The 21,667-nt window shown below is 42.1% G+C and overlaps 1 protein-coding gene across 2 annotated transcripts in view; it reads right to left on the bottom strand.

Annotated features, from left to right (window-relative positions):
* frmd3 (FERM domain containing 3) overlaps nt 1-17,624 on the bottom strand; it is a 387,539-nt gene extending 369,915 nt beyond the window's left edge. For both annotated transcript variants that reach the window (XM_068028875.1, XM_068028873.1), the window contains exon 1: nt 17,520-17,624. In XM_068028875.1, coding sequence (XP_067884976.1) covers nt 17,520-17,624 — 105 coding nt within the window. The remainder of the gene's footprint in view (nt 1-17,519) is intronic.
* Nucleotides 17,625-21,667: the final 4,043 nt, after the last annotated feature.

The raw sequence follows: 21,667 nt of genomic DNA on the forward strand, positions 1-21,667 counted from the left end.
TTTAATGATGGAACAGGCCCGAAGGCCGAATGGCCTACTCCTGCTCCTATTTTCTATGTTTCTATGCTGGAGGTAAGAAATAACAAGAGGCAGAAAACACTGGTTGGAGCAGTTTATTGGCCTCCTAACAGTAGCTATACTGTTAGACATAGTATTACTCAAGAAATAAAAGGAGCTAGTAACAAATTGGCCTTTATAGCCACTCCAGGCGCTGCTCCACAATCCACTGACCACCACTCTAGGCGCTTACCCATTGTCTCTCGAGACAAGGAGGCCCAAGAAGAAGAAGTAACAAAGGTAATGCTATAACCATGGAAGACTTTAATCTTCTTATAGACTGGACAAGTCAAATTAGCAAAGGTAGTTTGGAGGACAAGTTTACAGAATGCACTTGAGACAAGTTCCTAAAATACATCATGGAACCAACCAGAGAAGATGTTACTTTAGATCTTGTCTTCTGTAATGAGACAGGGTTATTTAGTAACCTCATCGTCAGGGATCCTTTGGGGAAAAGTGACCATACTATGATAGAATTTCACATTGAATTTGAGAGTAACGTACTTAAGCCCGAAACTAGAGTACTAAACTTAAATAAAGCCAATTACAACAACATGTATTTATATAATGCCTTCAATGTAATAAAATATCCTAAGGCAGCTCATAGGAAAGCTATACAGAAAAGTTTGACATCGAGCCACATATGGCGATATTAAGGCAGATGACCAAAGGTTTTAAAGAGGGTCTTAAAAGGCTGCCAATGGTACAGTGATTAAAATCAGGCATGTTTAAGATACCAGGATTAGAGAAGCACAGATATCCCACACAGTTGGGTGGCCAGAGGAGATTACAGAGTTAGGGAAGGGCGAGGCCATGGAGGGATTAGAAAAAAAGGATAGAATTTTAACATCAAGGCCTTGCTTAACCAGGAGCGAGCACAGGACTTAGTGCAAGTTGGACAGCAGAGTTTTGGATGATCTCAAGATTATGGAGGGTACAACATGAGAGGCAGACCAGAAGTGAATGGAATAGTTATTTGTTATTTATAGGGACGTACAGAAGGCATTTGATAAAGTCCGTCATAAGTGATTGTTAGCTAAAGTTGAAGCCCATGGAATTGAAAGCAACCTATTGACCTGGTTAAGAAACTGGTTCAGCAGTGGGAAACAGAGACAAAGGATGTGACTAGTGATGTCCTGCAAGGATCTGTGTTGGGGTCTCTACTATTCATCGTATTTATTGACAACTTAGATGATGGGATAAAAAGCCACATATCCAAATTTGACAATGACACAAAGATTGTAAGGTGTGTAGATGGAAGCATAAAAGTACAAAGAAACATTAATATATTGAGTGAATGAGCAAAACTGTGGCCAATGGATTTCAACGTTGGCAAATTTGAGGTCATCCATTTTGGACCTAAAAAGTATAAAACAGGACACTTTCTAAATAGGGAAATACTAGAAACTGTGGTGGTCCAAAGAATCCTTGGGGCTTCAGATACAGAGAAAATTAAAATGCCATGAATACATACAGAAAATAATCAAAAAGGCTAATGGAATCTAGAGGACTAGAATACAAGGGGATTGATGTCTTGCTTCAGCTATACAAAATCCTGTTTATACCAAACCTGGAGTACAATGAGCAATTCTGGACACCACACCTTAGGAAGGATATACTGACCTTGGAGGGAGTGCAGTGCAGATTTGCTAGAATGATATCTGGGCTCCAAGGGTTAAATTAAAAGGAAAGAGTACACAAAATAGCGTTGTGTTCCCTGGAATTTAAAAGCTTAAGGGAAGATTTGATTGAAGTTAACAAGATATTAAGGGGAACAGATAGGATAAACAGAGAGAAACTATTTCAACTGGTTTGAGAGTCTAAGAAAAGCAGGGAATAGTCTAAAAATTAGAGCCAGACCTTTCGGGAGTGACGTTAGAAAATATTTCTACACACAAAAGGTGGTAGGAGTTTGGAACTCTCCTCTGCAAACCGCAATTGATGCTAGATCAATTGCAAATTTAAAATCTGAGACTGACAGATTTTTATTATTCAAAGGTATTAAGGCAGATAGATGGAGTTGGGTCACAGATCAGCTATAATCTCATTGAATGGCAGTCTCACACAGCTACCAGGAGAGGGATGGAGTCAGTCACTAGGGAATGGAGTTTGTCACCAGAACCAAAGACAACGGTCTTCCCAATATTTAATTGGAGAAAATTTCTGTTCATTCAGTACTGGATGTCAGACAAGCAGTCTGACAATTTAGAGACAGTGGTGGTGATGAGTCCACCGATGAGCAAGACAACTATGTGCTGCATGTTTTGTTTGATTTTAATGTCTGGTAAGGCCAAAGATGTACAGTCAGGAAATCTAACAATAGTGCTTACAAACTGCATCCACTTAGAAGCTGTTAATTACAGCACAGTTTCCCAAGTGATAATCAAAACCGTTTCAAAATATGGTGCAGGTTTTAACAAAGCGTCTGCTTTCATTAGTGACAATGCAAGTCACATGACGAAATCTTTCAAAAGTGTGCTCCAAGGTGTAATGACTAAAGCTATCCAAATTACATGTTACACTTATAATTTCTCTTGTCAGTGAGCTGTGGAAAAGCAAATTTGGTAAATCTGGCAAACTGGTCAGCTACATTAAGAAGATCTTCAAACACTGCCCTAGTCACAAGCTATAATACAAACAATACATCGCAAATGCGGCTGAAATGGCTGAAATTGGGGAACAAAACATTGCACTTCCTCCGAACCAGTAATTACGCATTGAAATTCTTGGTTTCGGACAGTACAGTATCATGCAGTTCACCTAAAATACTACTCAGACTTCGTCTCAGAAGAGCTCACACTGACAATGAAAACACAGTTTTTAACAGTGTAACTCTTCTAAATAATGCTCAGCTTAATGAAGAGCTTCAGTTTCTTGCCAAGAAGGCTACACAACTGATGAATTTAATAACTTGGTTTGAATCTTGACATATCACAATCTACAAAGCCTACAATGAAATACTGTGCTGGGCTGAAGCACAGCCAAACAAATAACACTCTGATGACGCTGCTTTAAATGCCTGTACTCAACAGGTGTTTTCTTGCATGGTAAAGAAGCTCAAACAATATTACTGCTATGGGATAGAGTCAAGCGGTGAATTTAAAGTGGCTCAGAGGTTGCAACAACCTTCTGCGACATTCCTGAATGCTGTGCGTATCTTTGACCCTGCACAAATACACCTAGATTTAAAGTCATTTGATGTGATTCCTGGCTTTGATAAGAAGGCTGGAGATTCCTGCTTATAAAAGGATTGCAAAAGAAGCAGATTGTACTTTGCCTGTTCTGCAGTTTTGGAACCTTGTGGAATGCAGAATCCCCCACCTTACAAGGTTAGCATGCTACTGTCTGACAACTCCAACAAACACTGTGGATGCGGAGAGAGCCGTGTTTAAACACGGACAGGTGTTCACAATGCAGAGATAGAGAATGAAGAGACAGTTATAGGTTGCTCCATGCTCACACTCAACCACTGACTTCAATGAGTACAGAATATGACCTGCTTATAGTCAGATTTTTACATTCATTTTTGAGTATACAATAAATGCCATTTGAAACCAGAAACCTCCCTTGTCTTTTTTTTTTAAATAGATCATTTTCATGGTTTTTGTGGCACTGTGAAATTTACGATTTAAGTACATGAAATCATGAAATTCACAGTTCTTAAAATGCTGTGACTGTGAAATTTGTAAAATTTGACCATGAATTTGGTAGAGCCCTACATATAAAGTTCTGAGAGGGTTTGAAAGGGTAGATGCTGAGAGGCTGTTTCACCTGGCTCGAAAGTCTAGAACTAGGAGGCAGAGTCTCAAAAAAAGGGGTCGGTCATTTAAGACTGAGATGAGAAGAAATTCTTCACTCAGAAGATTGTGAATCTTTGGAATTGTGTATGTTCAATGCTGAGATCAATATATTTTTGGATTCTAAGGGATTCAATCATTTGGACTCTTGTTTCCTTGTATTATAAATAATTAATTATTAAGTATGGAGTACACTTAAAAGCTCTGATAATCCAGATCCAAAATGAGTTACTATTACAGCCAGGTGGTAAGGGATGTGGGTGGTTCTCACTGTTAACTCCCAACTGACCAGAGTAAGTGTCTTTGTTACTAAGGTTTTAACCCCTTTGTATTTATCAAATAAACAGACAGCGACAGGTTTTCTTGTAGGTTTAAAATAGAAGATTAACTCTTTATTGAGCAATATTCATTCCCAAAATTGCCGCAACCGCACCCATACATGCATTCACTCATGCACACACACACACAAGGACAGATGGACAGACGGATGGACAGAAAGAAAAAGGGTAAGTAGTTTGAAGTTAGGTAGGTTTTGGGGGTTCACAGCAAACCTGTTGAATCTACTTGAAGGTCAATTTCTATTTTAAAGTTGCAGGCCTGGGCTATTTGTAGACTTCAATCTGGAGATGGAGATCATGTTCAGTTCTCTGCAGCAACCAGCTGAAGTGTAGTATTCACAGCAGAGCTCCTTCTTTGGCTTTTGCTGGATCTCTCAGCTCTCTGTTGGACAGGCTTTTGGTGATGTTGTTCTGACTCTCCCCCTCTCTCTCCAGAGAGCTATTTTTTAAGGTAAAAGTCTCTCACATGTCATTTCTGTTGGGAGACACAGAGCTCCCCTCCCTGTGGTGACCACCAATGGACCAGGATGTGGCTACTCCACACCTTCTTGTTTCAGAAGAACACATTCAATTCAAAAATGTCTCTTGATGGGTTCAGGATAGGTGCAATTAATAGCTCTTAGCTTGGAATGTATCCTTTTGTCCTTAACAGACAGGACAGTAAGATAGTTTGAATATACAGGGCCAGATCGTTTGAACTTTGATGGCCATTTTGCAGCATATTGTCCACTCTCTTTATAGGAAAAGTCCATTTTTATAACTCTTCAGTTTGGGTTCTGTATTTTCAATTGCTGCACTTCACGTGAGCATGACAGTTACACTCAAGTTCTTAAAATCAAAGAAGGCTAATTAGAGATACTTATACCTAACCAATCTCATTAGATATTTTCATCTTTTGGTCTATGCATGAATTAGATTGTACATATTTATGATTGGGGGGAGTTCAGTAATAAGACGAGACAATGAGTTTGAGGCAAGAGCTATTTGAACTCCTGGGCCTCATTTACATCGTACCTGTCAGCTGCCCGCCAGAATCAGTAGGAACAAGCAAATGGCCGGTGGCTCAGTGGCCCAGACTTTTCCTACACGCTGAAAGGCAAATGGTAGGGATCAGGTCTGAGCAGGTTCTCTTGGGTGGGGAGGTAGGGTGGATCCTGGGGCAGTAGAGACAGAGACTTTCTTTGTGGTGTCCAGTAGAGCAGCTTTCACTGAGTGGTGTAGCATGGTAGTTACCTCACTCAGATTGCAGTTAAAGGGCCATTGGAATCCTAATGGAGTAATAGAATCCCGATTTCCATTCATGCTTGAAGCTCCTGCTTGATATTGGTGGAAGCTTCATCCATGGCCAAAAACAGCAGCATTAAAATTCCTTGCATTTATATAACATCTTTCAGAACCTCTGGATGTCGCAAAGTGCTTTAGTGCCAATTAGATTTTTGAAGTATAGTCACTGTTGCAATGTAGGGAAACGTAGTAGCAAATTTGCACATAGCAAGGTCCAACAAACAGTATGAGATAATGACCAGATAATCAGATTTCAGTGCTGTTGCTACAGGGATAAATATTCATCAGGACACAGGAGAGAACTTCCCTGTTCTTCTTCGAATCGTGTCATGGAATCTTTTATATCCACCCGAGAGAACTAACAGGACCTTGGTTTAACATCTCAACCGAAGTGTCAGCTGATTATGTGCTTGAGTCTCTGAAGTGGGAATTGAATCCAGGGCTTTCTGACTCGAAGGTGACAACCAAGATTGACACCCATCCAATAATCCATACCATACAATGAACAAAAAAGGGGACATCATGCATACAATAAATCCAAGTAATTACCCATTAAAGTGGCAGTGATTCTAACAGTGTTGCCATAAACTCTGCAAACAAACTACCCATGGTTGGTCATGGTGGGCCCCAGTCATTTAAGATTGTATTTTCACTGTATCTTCAAGTAGCCAGCCCAAGGGGAAAAAAATCTTACAGAATAAAATTGCAGTTTTAGCCACCGTACCTGCAAAAATAAGTTTCTGATATGACTACGCTACTTTTGCCTGAGGGTAAATCTTACTATTTGGCAATCAGCAGAAAATGTTGCCACTGGCTATGCTCATTGCTCCTGTATGAAAGTTAAAATCTTTTGAAGTGCATCTTAAATAAAATTGGCACTTTGTGCTGAAAGCACATGGCACAAGATCAGGCAGAGAAATGCATACTGCATCATGAATATTTGCATTCCACCCAAAAAAGTGCTTTTCCTTTAAGATGGGGATGAGAAAGCAAATATCTCTTGATATTCCCTCACTATATTGTGCTCCAAACAGCTACAAATGGACTGTTGCTGTTAAGCTCTATACAAGTACCGTAACAGAATTTGGGACCCCAGATAGGCATGTAAATGGGTTTAATAAGATGGAAACAATGTTAATAAAAATAAAGTTTTATGATAGTACCTAAAAGCTGAAAAACAGCAACATGAAGTGCCACAAGAAACAAAATTTGATTTATAACCTGAAAAACATTTATGATAACTCAGGGAAAAAAATCAGGAAAGATTTTCTTACTTTATAAAAGTAATATCAGCTTGACATCAAAGGCACTGAATATACTCCTTTAGTCAAACTAAATGCAATTCAGAAAATAATTCTCTGAAATAATTTGTCATCTAGTTTGCCTTGGAGTAGACTGGATGGACCAGATATAATAAAAGCAAAATACTGCGAATGCTGGAAATCTGAAATAAAAACAAAAAGTGCATGAAATCCTCAGCAGATCCAGCAGCATCTGTGGAGAGAGAAACAGAGTTAACATTTCAGGTCTGCAACCTTTCATCAGAACTGGCAAAGGTTAGAAACGTAATAGGCTTTGAACAAGGGGAGGCGGTGGTGTAATGGCAATGTCACTGTGTGAATAATCCAAAGGCCCAGGATAGTACTCTGGGAACATGGGTTTGAATCCCACCATGGCAGATGGTGAAATCTGAATTCAATTAATAAATCTGGAATTAAAAAGCACCATTCTAATGGTGAAACCATTGTCGATTGTTGTAATTGAAATGGAGCAGTCAAATGAGCTCCTGCCTATCGCACAAATGATTAATGTGATATATGAATTTCAATGCCAGTAAGATGCTAGGTATATAGGCTGTACGTCCCAAAGACTGGCGGGGCGGGTCGTATCGAACAACATGTCTGTTCCGCTGTTCGCAACAGGCTGTACCTAACCAGCCTGTGCTTGCAAGACTCAAAACAGTCTCCAACATTAGATGTGATTCTGCGATTGGACAACATTTGCTAAATAATCTTCAGTGTGCTAAGAATCATGCTGACAACCAATTTAAGATCGTCAGTAGGGCTTGCAGTGTGGCACATTTGCGCATACTGGAAGCAATTTATATTCATACACAGGGCCCTGTTCTTTGCAAACAGAAAGAACATTGCGCCTGTTTCAGCTAAATGAAGTAAGTGACGGGGCAATGCCTTGACAAACCAGAGTCAAGCTGTCTGGTTTAAATTTCAAACAAAGCTTGGCAGTTAACTGTCAGTCACCATAAACTGGTGCATTCTCCATGGCAACGCCTCTACCAATCAGAGTTCACTTGCCAGCACGCTCTTCTCATACAGTATAAAGCTGTTGTTTTCCCTTACATTGGTATTCTTGCACATTGTCCTGTTGAGTGCAAGAAGAAAAGCTTTGACAATATGTCTCTGTTTTCAGCGATATACAAATGACTTGGATCTTGGAATACAGAGTAGAATCTCAAAACTTACTGACAACACCAAACTTGGAGGTGCAGCAAACAGTGAGGATGATATGAACCACCTGCAACAGGACATAGATAGGCTAGCAGAATGGGTAGAAATGTGGCAGATGGAATTTAATAGTGACAAGTGTGAATTGATGCATTTTGGCAGAAGGAATAGGGAGAGGCAATATATACTTAGTGGCACAGTTCTAAAGAGTGTGCAGGAAAAGAGGGACCTGGGGTCCATGTGCATTGATCTTTGAAGGTGGCAAAACCTATTGAGAGAGTGGTTAGAAAAGCTATGGGATCTTGGGCTTCATAAATAGAGGCATTGAGTACAAAAGCAGGGCAGTTTTGCTGAACATTTATAAAGCTCTAGTGAGGCCCCAACTGGAGTATTGCATCCAGTTCTGGTCACCGCACTTCAGGAAGGATATGAGGGTCTTTGATAGGATGCAGAGGAGATTTACCAGAATGGTTCCAGGGATGGAGGATTTTAGTTACAAGGTCAGGTTGGAAAAGCTGAGTTTGTTCTCCTTAGAACAAAGGCGATTGAGGGGAGATTTAATAAAAGTGTACAAGATTATGACAGTTTGACAAGGAAAAGCTGTTCCCATTAACAAATGATGTAAGGACTAGGGGATACAGATTGAAGGCTTTGGGCAAAAGATGCAGGGGGAATATGAGGAAAGACTTTTTTACGCTGTGGGTGATAATGACTTGGAACTTGCTGCCCAGAAGGGTGGTGGAGGCAAAGACAAAATCACTGACTTCAAGAGGAAGTTGGATGGCCACTTGAGAAATAGACTTGCAGGGCTACAGGGATCGAGTTGGGGAGTGGGACTGACAGCATAGCTCTGTGGAGAGCCAGCATAGGTTCGATGGGCCAAATGGCCTCCTGATGTGCCGTAAATGACTCCGACTCTATGAATTTGCATAGAACTAATCACGTTTTAAAGGATTGGCCCAGATTTTGCAGTCAAAATAATGGTGAAGCTAATGGTGCTTGCTGTTATTTAAACGTAAATAGTACAACAATTTCAAGCAAGGGGCAGATGCATAGTTAAATGTCAATACGAGTTGCGCCTGTCTGCTGTTAGCTTCGTAAAAATGTAATTTCTCTCTCTGCCTCACCATTGAAATGGCATAATGTTGTTGTATTTGTGTGGAAGATATGAAGTAAACTTGTCACATAAATTTAAGTCTTGTATTACAAATGCAGGTATTTTTTAATGATGTGTCAGCTGTAGATTACTGCCAATCAATCTCGCTGGCACTGAAAATTAACTATTAAAAGTGTGGAATCTAATTCCTTCAGGTATTAATCGTTGTTGGAGATTTTTACAATGTCCAATTAAAATGATAAAAATACTTTTTCTTTTTTATCTCTTAATTCAATCTCTCTTCCCCTCTCTTTATTTCACTTTCTCTACCAGATTTAACAATTTGAACTCTAACTTAGACTTTCTTCTCTGTCATTCCTATGTTTATTTCACAATTCTTCAATCTGATTAAGTTAAGGAGATATACAGTTGCTTGCCCTGTTCACTCAGGTCCCAGATGCCTGGTCTCCCTCGCCTTACTGCTAGCACTTTCAGCAATTTAGTGAAGGATAAGGGCATGTCTAGCTAATAGCAGACAGCATTAGATGCCCTACAACCACAAAGCTGGACTATTTTTCTTGGGTTGTAGACGATGCTAGCAAGTCCACATTCATATCAAGAAGCAGTTGAGCGCACTGGATGCAACAAAGGCTAATGCAGAAGGCAACATTCTGGCTGTAGTGCTAAAGACTTGTTTTCTAGAACTAGCTTCACACCTGGCCAAGCTGTTCCAGTACAGCTGCACACTGGCATCTACCCGACAAAGTGAAAAATTGCCCAGGTATATCTTGTCCATAAAAAGCAGGACAAATCTAATCTGGCCAATTGCTACCCCATCAGTCTACTCTCAATCATCAGCAAAGTGATAGAAGGGATCGTTGACAGTGCTAGCAAGTGGCATTTACTCATCAATAACCTGCTCACTAATGCTCAGTTTGAGTTCTGTGAGGATCACATGGCCCCTGGTCTCAATATAGCTTTGATTCGAACATGTACAAAAGAGCAGAATTCCAGAGGTGAGGTTAGTTACTGCCCATGACATCGAGACAGCATTTCACTGAGCATGGCATCAAGGAGCTATAGTAGAATTGAAGTCAATGGGAAAACTCTGCACTGGCTAGTCATACCTAGCTCAAAGGAAAATAATTGTGGTTGTGTGAGGCTGATTATCTCAGCCCAGAACATTGCCACAGGAGTTCTTCAGGGCAGCATCCTAGTCCCAACCATTTCAGTTGCTTCCTCAATGACCTTCCCTCCATCATAAGGTCAAAAATGGGACTGTTGGCTGATGATTGCACTGTGTTCAGTTCCATTCACAACTCCTCAAAAAATGAAATAGTCCATACCCAGATGCACTAAGACCTGGACAACATTCAGGCTTGGGCTGGGAAGTGGCAAGTAACATTTGCATCACACAAGTTCCAGGCAATGACCATCTCAACAAGAGAGAATTTAACCACCTCTCCTTGACATTCAACAGCATTACCATCACTGAAACTCCCACCAACACCACCTGTGGGTCACCATTGACCAAAAACTTAACTGCATCAGCCACTTAAATACTGTGGCTACAAAAGTAGGTCAGATGCTGGGAATTCTGCAGTGAGTAACTCAGTTTCTGACTCCTCAAAGGTTTTCACCACCTACTCCATGGACTGCAGTGGTTCAAGAAGGCAACTCGCCACCACATTCTCAAAAGCAGTTAAGGATGGGCAATAAAATATTGGCTTTGCCAGCAACATCTACATCTCACAAATGACTAAAAGGAAATCCATTCTATGGTACCAGTAGTCTTCCTGTATTGCAATATTCAAAACAGCGACTTGCATTTATAGAGCGCATTTAATGTAGAAAAACATCCCAAGGCACATCACAGGAGTGTAATCAGACAAGAAAAATTGACAAAGAAGGAGGCATTAGAACAGGTACACAAAGGTTAGTTCAAACAAGTAACTTTTAAGGCAGTTCTTAAAGAAGGAAAGGGAGACGGAGAAGTAGAGAGGTTTAGGAAGGGAATTCCAGAGCTTAGGGCCTTGGCAGCTGAAGGCACAGCTATGAGTTGTGGGGCAGAAGAAGTCAAGGACGCACGAAAGGTTGGAATTGGAGGAACGCAGAACTGTTAGGCATTGTTGGGCTGGAGGACTTTACAAAGATAGGAGGGATGGGGATATGGACGGTTTTGATATCTATCTTTTTATATCTAGCATGAAGTTTAGCAATGGTCATACCATTTCCTATGAACAATAATTGTTAAGTACACTGAGTAAAGTCTATTTATAGCATGGATCCTCTCCCTTCCACTCTGTTTGTCTCCAGCTGCAAGAAGGTCCTTAACCCTGGCACCAGGCAGGCAACACAATCTTCAGAGCTTCTGGTCGCGGCAGCTGAGATCAGTATCTATCCCCCTGACTATACTGTCCCCTATCACTCACATATTCCTTTTCATTCCCCCTACTTGAAAGGTATCCTGCACCATGGTGCCATGGTCAGTTTTCTCATGCACCCTGCAATCCTAGTTCTCATCCACACAAATAGCAAGTGCCTGTTGGTCAAAGTCAATGGTTGAGGCTCCTCCATCGCTACATGCTGGATCCCCATACTAGAGGCCTGCTTTAGGTCAGGAAAAAGAACCCGACCCGAACCCAACCAAACCACAGCGGGCCCGAGCCTGACCCGGTCCGAGTCCCTCCGATTTTGCACCGAGCCAGACCCGACCCAAACCTGCCACTACTTGGCCCGATCCAACCATCCCTTTACTTACTTTCCTGACATCGAACCTGCAAGAAGCTGCAGCGCATGCGCGAGATGTCATAGTGATGTCACTCGCTCACTGCGCAGACTCAGTTTCGTCCCAGACTCCAAGCTCAGTTAAGTTTTTTTATTTTCGATACTTACTAGCAGAGCACTCACCGTGTGTGTCCAGCCTGACCTGACCCAACTCGATCTGGACTCGGCCCAACCCAACCCAAGCCCGAAAGCCGGCCTCAGAAGATGGGCCCGACCTGACCCAAACCTGACACATGTCGTCGGGTCGGGTAGCAGGCCTCTACCCCATACCTGTCTGACTCTCAGTCACACCCTCCTGTCCCTGACCACTGACCAACTCTAAAGTTCTACTTAACCTAAGTGGTGTGACTGCCTCCTGGAACAAAATGTCCAGGTAACTCTCCCCTCCCTGATGCCTGCAATGTCTGGAGCTCGGACTCTAGCTCAGTAACTCTGAGCCAAAGTTGCTCAAGTTGCATTTACCACAGATATGGTTGATTGGTACTACTATGCATTCCAAAGACAACCAGAAGGTTGCAGTCACGGCACACCACCTGCCCTGCCATATTTATTTATTTGATTAGCTAACTAGTTATGAATTTAGTAAAGTAATAGCAAGTTACAGTCTCCTGGCTTGGAGACAGAAGAAGAACACTCACCAGGTATTGGAGGTAAAACAAAACAAATAAAAAGCAGCACCATCTTCCCCCTCTGCACCGAATTCCTGATTTTGCACTCGGTTTACGAAGCATTGCGATAGGAAAAGGCCATCAAAGGCAGGGTGGGTGACCGCTTTGCGGAACACCTCCACTCAGTCCACAAGCATGACCCTGAGCTTCCAGTTGCTTGCCATTTTAATTCACCACCCAGCTCCCATGCCAACATTTCTGTCCTCGGCCTGCTGCAGTGTTCCAGTGAACCTCAACACAAGCACAAGGAACAGTGCCACATCTTCTGATTAGGCACTCTACAGCCTTCCAGACTCAACATTGAGTTTAACAATTTCACAGCATGACTGCCTTTTTATTTTATTTTTTAACCATGGGCCTGTCTTAAACTTGTTCTACAGGTTTTTGCTTTTGGACAGAGCTTTTCATTATTCTGCCATTAACACTCTCTCTGGACTAATGCTTTGTCTTTTACTACAACTATTAGCCTTTGTTCTGTGACATCTTTGTCAGTTAATCTTTTCTGCCCTATCACCTACCTTCCCTTTTGTTTTCCTTCCCCTATCCCACTTTCCACTTTTTTTAATGCGTCTGTGGGCATCACTGGCTATGCCAGCATTTCCTGCCTATCCCTAATTGCCGTTGAGAAACTGAGGGGCTTGCTAGGCCATTTCAGAAGGGCATTTAAGAGTCAACCATATTGCTGTGGATCTGGAGTCACATGTAGGCCAGACCAGGTAAGGACAGCAGATTTCCTTCCCTAAAGGGCATTCCTCAAGTTCTGTACTACCAAATGATCATTGGTATATATCAGAAAAAGCAGTGGTCCCAGCACTGACCCTTGGGGAACACCACTGTCTACCATCCTCCAGTCTGAAAAGCAACCACTGACTACGACTCGCTGTTGTCTGTCCATAGGCCAATTTTTTTTTATCTAATTGAACACTGAATCTCCTATTCCATGAGTTTCGATTTTGTTAACCAGCCTTTTATGAGGTACTTGTCAAATGCTTTCTTCAAATTCATATAAACAACATCCACCACATTCCCTTCATCAACCTTCTCTGTTACTTCAAAAAAAATTAAATTAGATTTGTCAAGCATGATCTGCCTTTTACAAATCTATACTGGATATCCTAATTAACTCGAACCTCTCTAAGTGTCTGTTGATAATTTCCCTGATTATGGTTCCTAAAAGCTTACTCACCACTGATGTTAAACTAACTGGCCTGTAGTTACTAGGACTATCCTTACACCCTTTCTTGAAGAAGGGTGTCACATTAGTCACCCTCCAACCCTCTGGCACCTCCCTTGTATCCAGGGAAGATTGGAATATTACGGCAAGTCCTTCCGTTAGCTCCATCCCCACTTCCTTTAGATATATTTTGATATATGTACACTACTCCTTGTGACCTTATTCAACTTTCTGTATTAACATTTTTGTTCCTGTATTAATATTGCACATAACTGCCCTCATAATTGTTACCCAAGCATTTAGATTACATTACAAATTATCAATTGCTTGAAGGCTAATGTACCACATCTGCTTAGATTATAAACCATACATACCATAAAGAATCCTAAACCGTACAGACCAAGAAGTTCTTAAGTCCCTTCTCTAGTGTATGCTAAGTTATCTAATCTCAATTAGTACCCCTGAAGGATTGTTGGGTGTTCTGATGCAAATATTTCACACTTCCTAAGTGATAATGAACTGTTGAAGAAATTCTGTATATATTGTAACTTATTTCTAGTCACAAGTACAAGTGCAGACACCACACCACCACCCCCCCCCACCCCACACACCCCCATCAATAACTACCTTCTCCCCACTTCCCCCAAATTTTTTCTTAAGTTTCTCCCTTTCTTTTTTGGACATGATGACTCGTGCTTACCTCCTATCCTGAAGGCGATGAGTCATACTGGGATACCGCTCTGGGGTGCCAGCAGCCTCTGATAGCTTACTCACAAGGCTGTTTTTAATGTGTTAGGCTACACAGTATCAATGGGCTATTTGACCACGGGGACATCACAGTCAATCTTGATCTTGCCTTCAGCTGATGACCATGTGTGTGCGGTCTCCATCACAGTCAGTGATCAGTGATATAGCTGCTTTTTGTTCTTCTCTTTAGTTGGTAGAAATTGAAGCCAATTGTAGGGTCTGCAGTGTCTCCTAATTGAGGTTAGATAATGTAGCATACACTAGGGTAGGAACTTAGGACCTTCTTGGCCTGTATGGTTTAGGGTGCTTTATGGTATGTATGGTTTGGGATCAAAACAGATACAGTGCATTAGCCACTGAGCAATTGATAATTTATAATGTAATCTGAATACTTGGAATATATTACAACTTTTAATTACTCCAGCCATTAGTTATCCACACAGTGAATTGTACCTGTTCTATATGTTACAGAAATAACTGATAAGCTAGAATGTCCAAAGTCAGGATATTAAATCTAGGACCGTGAAGGCATTTCTGCAGTTTCCTGGAGAGGAGAAATAAGATAGTAATTTTACTGGACTAGTAATCCAAAACCCTGGACTAATAATCCAGAGAATGTGAATTCAAATCCCACCATAGCAGTTTGAGAATTTGAATTCAGTTTTAAAAATCTATAGATAAAAAGCTGGCATTAGTAAAAGTGGCCATGAAGCTGTTGAACATCATACAAACCCAACTGGTTCACTAATATCCTTTTGGAAAGGAAACCTGCGATCCTTACTCAGTCTGGCCTATATGCGACTCACGTTCTACACCAATGTGGTGGACTCTTAAGTGCTCTCTGAGGTGGCCGAGCAAGCCATTCTGTTGTATCAAACTACTACAAAAAATAAAAAATATGTGGTTCAAGGAGGCCCACCATCACCTTCTCAGAGCAACTAAGGATGAGCAATAAATGCCAGCCTTGCCAGCAGCACCCATGGCCTATGAATGAATTAAAAAGAGAAACTCAGGCCGGAATTTTGTGAGGCCCCCTGAGGAGGGGGTGGGTACAGAGTATCGTGACGGGTTTTTGGGGGGGGGGGGCGCAGAGGGCCCATCGCCCAGCGATCTTCCTGGGGGCGGGATAGGCCAACGACAGCCTTCCCGCCCAAAGGCCAATTGAGGACTTAAGTGACCTATTAAGGGCCTCTTCCCACCACCACTGGGATCTTATCAGCGGCAGGGAGTGCCTCTGCTGCATGGGGAAGACACCTTGTAAAACAGGGCGCCCTCCCTGTGGGCTTGGGGGGGGTTCCCTCCTTTGTGGGCAATTTGTGGCCCACAGACGACCCCCATGAGGAACAACTTTTCTCTCCGGGACTCCCCTCTCCCTGGACTGCACAACCACCCCTTTTCCGGACTGGCCCCGGCAACCCCGCCTCACCTACCTCTGTTCCGGGGTTCCAGCAATGGATCTGGGTCCGAGGCCTCTGCAGTACTGGCAGTTCCCGCTGCCTTTTCAACCTGGCGCCAGGGGCTCTGCCTCCAGCACAAAATCCAGCACTAGATTTCTGCATATTCTAGCTCTCTTCATCCACTGAGTCAATCCATACAAATCTTATGTTTGGTATGCATGCATAAAATAAAAAAAGCAGCAGTGCAAAGGAATTATCACTTCGAGTCTTTCAAAAATATTTCCTTCAGACAAGTATGATCTTTAGAAAAAGCATACTGCCCTTGGATCTGTATGAAGATTAGAAAATGCTTTCTAGACATCTTCAAACACTGAAAGCCAGTTGAAATAATAGATTTTTCATCTGAATTATATTGTGAAAAGGAATCATGACCCATTTTGAAGCTCGCACTTATGTATCAGAATACAAATGATTAACCCAGCTCCACAGTACCTTTGGGAGACCAACTGTAGAATTTACAATCTACAGCGATGGTTAAGACTCACAAAAAAGGAAAAGACTCCAGAACGTTGATTAGGAGTTACATTAATTTGCAATGACAACGATATTCCTAGCTTAATCTACTCAGGATGGATGTAAAGGCTATCATTTCTAATAAATGATCACGAAGTTCCATGTAATTTCTGTTAGCTGGCATGGATTTAAAATGCATGCCCAATCAAAACCTATCGTACTGTATCTTTCAGCTATGCCAATTTTCTAGAAATTGGAATATCATTATTAAAATAAACTAATGAATGCTGTTAAAATACAATGGTAATATAAATGGGAAAATAATTCTTAATACATGAATGCTTTAAATAATGTGGTGAAATTGAAATAAAGATAAAACTTCAAAAATGTTTTACTCTGTATTTAATATGGTTGCAAGCTTAAATGAAAACGGTCTCATTATTCGTGGTACTGCACAATATTGATTTCAGCATCGGCACATTTTGGCACAACAGTATATATAAAATAAGTGAATTTATATTAAACTGATATATATAAAAGGGCGCTGGAAGGAAATTCACGTGTTGCAAATAAGCATAAAAGACAAACATAAAACAAATCCTCCACGCACAACCATTCTCACCAGCGTCCAGAAATCGAGAGGTTTGAAATATAAAAAATTATCAAAATTGGATCTTCACGGTAAACCCACTAAAAAACACGTGTGTGCTCACACAACACATACAAATATTACTTTCTCCATTAAAAAAAATACACATTTTCAGACAGGGCGATAGCTGGTATCGGTAAATGTATCCTGATCATATAGCATATTAATTGATTATCAATAGCAACAATTAATCGCTGTCATTTCGATCGTAACATCGTTGTAATAATTTTGTCATTGTCACTCTGGAGTAAAATAATTAGGGGAGGGAGAGTATCCGAGTCTTCAACCTATTTCAATAACATGTTAGTGAATGGCTATCCATCGTGCATTTTCAATTTACCGTCTCATAATATATTCATAATATATACATCAAAATATTACCTTATCACGGCAAAATGAAAAACAAAAGGCTTTGCAGAACTTACAGCTAAATAAACAAATATCACTCATGTTTCAATTGGAAAACTCTCCAATCACGTAAGAATCTTTGAAGGACTTTATTTGTGGCAGAATTTTTTAAATGTTAAACCGATTGGCCCCGTTACTGTACCTGGATAATACAATGTAGCTCAGTGTCATCCAGCAGTCTGATTGTACATTTGATTTCTTGGCTCAACGACTTGATACTTGAACTGCGAAAGCGGAGCATTTTCATTCTTTCACCTCTCTTTTCTCTTTAATTAATCATAGCAACCGTCAGCCTCGAAAGCAAACATCGCACGACTAAACTGATAAAGCCTTGGGCGTGTATCGTATTATGAAGAAAACACTAGCACATGGAGAACAGCATTGACTGCGTCAAGCAGAGTCTCTCGTTCTCAGACGTTTATTCAAGATTTCGCTGACATTTACACAGAAACCATGGAAACTCCAATAACAGATTTTTTTTTAAATAAAGTATTCTTTCCCTTGCTAAATAATACTACCCTGCAATTCGAACACTGTCCGTTGTATCTGCAAGCTGCTGTTCAGTGTGTTTGGCTGGAAAGATGCTCGATGTTGCACAGGTCCAGTTCTTCCTCGCACGCGCACAAAAAGAGCAGCGCGCGCGGCCCTGGCCCTGCCCCCGGCAATCGGCCAATCACAGCGCTCTGCGCACACTTCACAAGCACGCGCGCTCGGGCAGGTAGTGCTCGAGGAGAGAGGCGTCGCAGAGCCAACAAAGAACAGCGAAGTAAAAGCAAAATACTGTGGATGCTGGAAATCTGAAACAAAAACAAGAAATGCTGGAATCACTCAGCAGGTCTGGCAGCATCTGTGGAAAGAGAAGCAGAGTTAACGTTTCGGGTCAGTGACCCTTCTTCGGAACAGCGAAGTGCTGTTGCAGCGCTTCCTATGTGCACCTAAACGCACGGGTTATACTCTCTTTGCACATTGGCTGTCCATGTTATCCCTGCACTTACATACATTGTTTTTTTCTGTAATCATTACAATGTGATTTATTTTGGTAGGAAGAACATGGAGAGGCAATATAACATAAAGGGTACGATTCTAAAGTCGGTGCAAGAGAAGAGAGACCTGGGCACAAGTCATTGAAGATGGCAGGACAGGTTGAGAGAGTGGTTAATAAAGCATACAGTATCCTAGGCTTTATTAATAGGGGTATAGAGTACAAGAGCAAGGAGGTTATGTTGAACTTGTATAAGACACTAGGTCAGCCTCAGCTGGAGTATGTCCAGTTCTGGGCGCGCATTTTAGGAAACATGTGAAAGTGCTGGAGAGCGTGCAGAAAAGATTCATGAGAACAGTCCCAGGGATGAAGAACTTCAGTTATGAAGATAGATTGGCGAAGTTGGGACTGTTTTCCTTAGAGAAGAAAAGGCTGAGAGGTGATTTGATAGAGGTATTCAAAATCATGAGGGTTCTGGACAGAGTAGATAGAGAGAAACTGTTCCCACTCGTGAAAGGATCGCAAACAAGAGGGCACAGATTTAAAGTAATTGGCAAAAGAAACAAAAGCAACATGAGGAAAAACTTTTTCACGCAGTGCGTGGTTAAGGTTTGGAATGCACTGCCTGAGACTGTGGTGCAGGCAGGTTCGATCAAGGCATTCAATAGGAAATTAGACTGTTATCTGAAAAGGAAGAATGTGCAGGATTACGGAGAGAAGGCAGGGGATCGGCACTAGATGAATTGCTCATTCAGAGAGCCGGTGCAGACACGATGGGCCCATCCTAGGTTCTTAAGCAACACCCGTTGCTGTAGCGATTTGGTATAACTGCTCGAGTTCTGGGTGCAATACAGTTGTCATCAAACAATGCGAGTTCATTGCATACTCTGTAGTACGGGACCAGTTCTTCCTCTATTTCACGAGGCCAGTTGTTTTTTAGGTACTGGCTTACTTTCTGCAGTACGCTGTCTGCCACCAACTCTGCCTTCAACTCCTCTCGTGTCACAAGATTCGTGGTTGCGAAATCACTGTAAATACATAGTCTTCGATGTCACAAATTGCTTCGCTATCACAAACGCTGTCTGTGATAGGAGTGCAGCTAAGCATGTCAGCTACTCGGTTGCGTGAACCTGCGAGATACTCGACCCGAAGTTGTACTGATTAAAGCAAACAGACCATCAGTAGATGCGTAGAGGTCGATAACCAGATCCTGACGTGGCTAACAATGTAGTCAGCATTTGGTGATCAGTCTGGAAGGTGAACTTCCTACCATAGAGATACATGTGCCAATGTATACAAAATAGATGCAGGCTAGTGCTTCCCACTCTCCAGTGGAGTATTTGCATTCAGTTTCCGACAACGGGCGTGACGCTTATGTGATCGGTTGTTGGCTTCCTGTAATGCACTGAGAGTACAGCTCCTATCACATTTCCTGGTGCATCTGTTGTGATGTATGTTTCCACATGTGGGTTGAAATGCGCGAGGACTGACAGAGATGCTATCCTCCCCTTTAACATGGCAAACACCGCCAGGGCCACTCGGCTCCTGACCTCATTACAGCCTTGGTTCAAGCATGGACAAAAGAGCTGACTCAAGAGGTGAGGTGAGAGTGACTGTCCTTGACATTGTTAGAGTGGGATAACTAAATGAACCACTCAATACTCAGGTCTGTTCCAATCGTCAAATGGTTTATTGTTTTTACACCGGTGGGGAGCAAGACGCTGGGCTCACCATGCACTTCTCCACTGAACAAAGGAAAATCCACAACAGATATACAGTTACTCAGCTCATCCCAGCTGGACACGATTCAATCATAACCATTATTGATTATATACATTATATTCATTACCAATAAAATTACTAATTATGCATCATGTGGTTGTGGGGATAGCGCATGGTAGACCCCAGACCATCTCAGGATGTTTACCAAGCCCCCTTGTCAACTATCCTTGAGTCTTCACAATGAATCTTTCTACCTTTATCAGGCCTGCATCTCTAGTTGCTTTGTGCAGCCTGCAATTACCCAAAGCAGCTGCCTTATGCACTAATATGAGGGGCCCTGCTTGGTCAGCCTAACTGTCTGTGTCTAGCAGTACCATTCTCAGGGAGGTGACTTAGCCAATCTGGTCCCACAATGCCTTGGGTAAATACTCCATTTTGTAACAATATGTGGCTGTTCTTTCATCTTGTATATGAATATATAAGGTTAGCTACATCGGCCACAATTTGTGAAATTTGTGAAATAATTTGTGAAATAATCAAGAGTGCCAAGCCTGCTATACTCTCAGCACTACATGAACTGCTATGCCTGTGCTGGGACGAGGGAGCAGTACCCCAGGACATGCGCGATGCCAACATCATCACCCTCTATAAAAACAAAGGTGACCGCGGTGACTGCAACAACTACCGTGGAATCTCCCTGCTCAGCATAGTGGGGAAAGTCTTTGCTCGAGTCGCTCTGAACAGGCTCCAGAAGCTGGCCGAGCGCGTCTACCCTGAGGCACAGTGTGGCTTTCGTGCAGAGAGATCGACTATTGACATGCTGTTCTCCCTTCGTCAGATACAGGAGAAATGCCGTGAACAACAGATGCCCCTCTACATTGCTTTCATTGATCTCACCAAAGCCTTTGACCTCGTCAGCAGACGTGGTCTCTTCAGACTACTAGAAAAGATCGGATGTCCACCAAAGCTACTAAGTATCATCACCTCATTCCATGACAATATGAAAGGCACAATTCAACATGGTGGCTCCTCATCAGAGCCCTTTCCTATCCTGAGTGGTGTGAAACAGGGCTGTGTTCTCGCACCCACACTTTTTGGGATTTTCTTCTCCCTGCTGCTTTCACATGCGTTCAAATCCTCTGAAGAAGGAATTTTCCTCCACACAAGATCAGGGGGCAGGTTGTTCAACCTTGCCCGTCTAAGAGCGAAGTCCAAAGTACGGAAAGTCCTCATCAGAGAACTCCTCTTTGCTGACGATGCTGCTTTAACATCTCACACTGAAGAATGCCTGCAGAGTCTCATCGACAGGTTTGCGTCTGCCTGCAATGAATTTGGCCTAACCATCAGCCTCAAGAAAACGAACATCATGGGGCAGGATGTCAGAAATGCTCCATCCATCAATATTGGCGACCACGCTCTGGAAGTGGTTCAAGAGTTCACCTACCTAGGCTCAACTATCACCAGTAACCTGTCTCTAGATGCAGAAATCAACAAGCGCATGGGTAAGGCTTCCACTGCTATGTTCAGACTGGCCAAGAGAGTGTGGGAAAATGGCGCACTGACACGGAACACAAAAGTCCGAGTGT

The sequence above is a fragment of the Heterodontus francisci genome, chromosome 4 (assembly GCF_036365525.1).
Source record: "Heterodontus francisci isolate sHetFra1 chromosome 4, sHetFra1.hap1, whole genome shotgun sequence".
NCBI lineage: Eukaryota > Metazoa > Chordata > Chondrichthyes > Heterodontiformes > Heterodontidae > Heterodontus > Heterodontus francisci.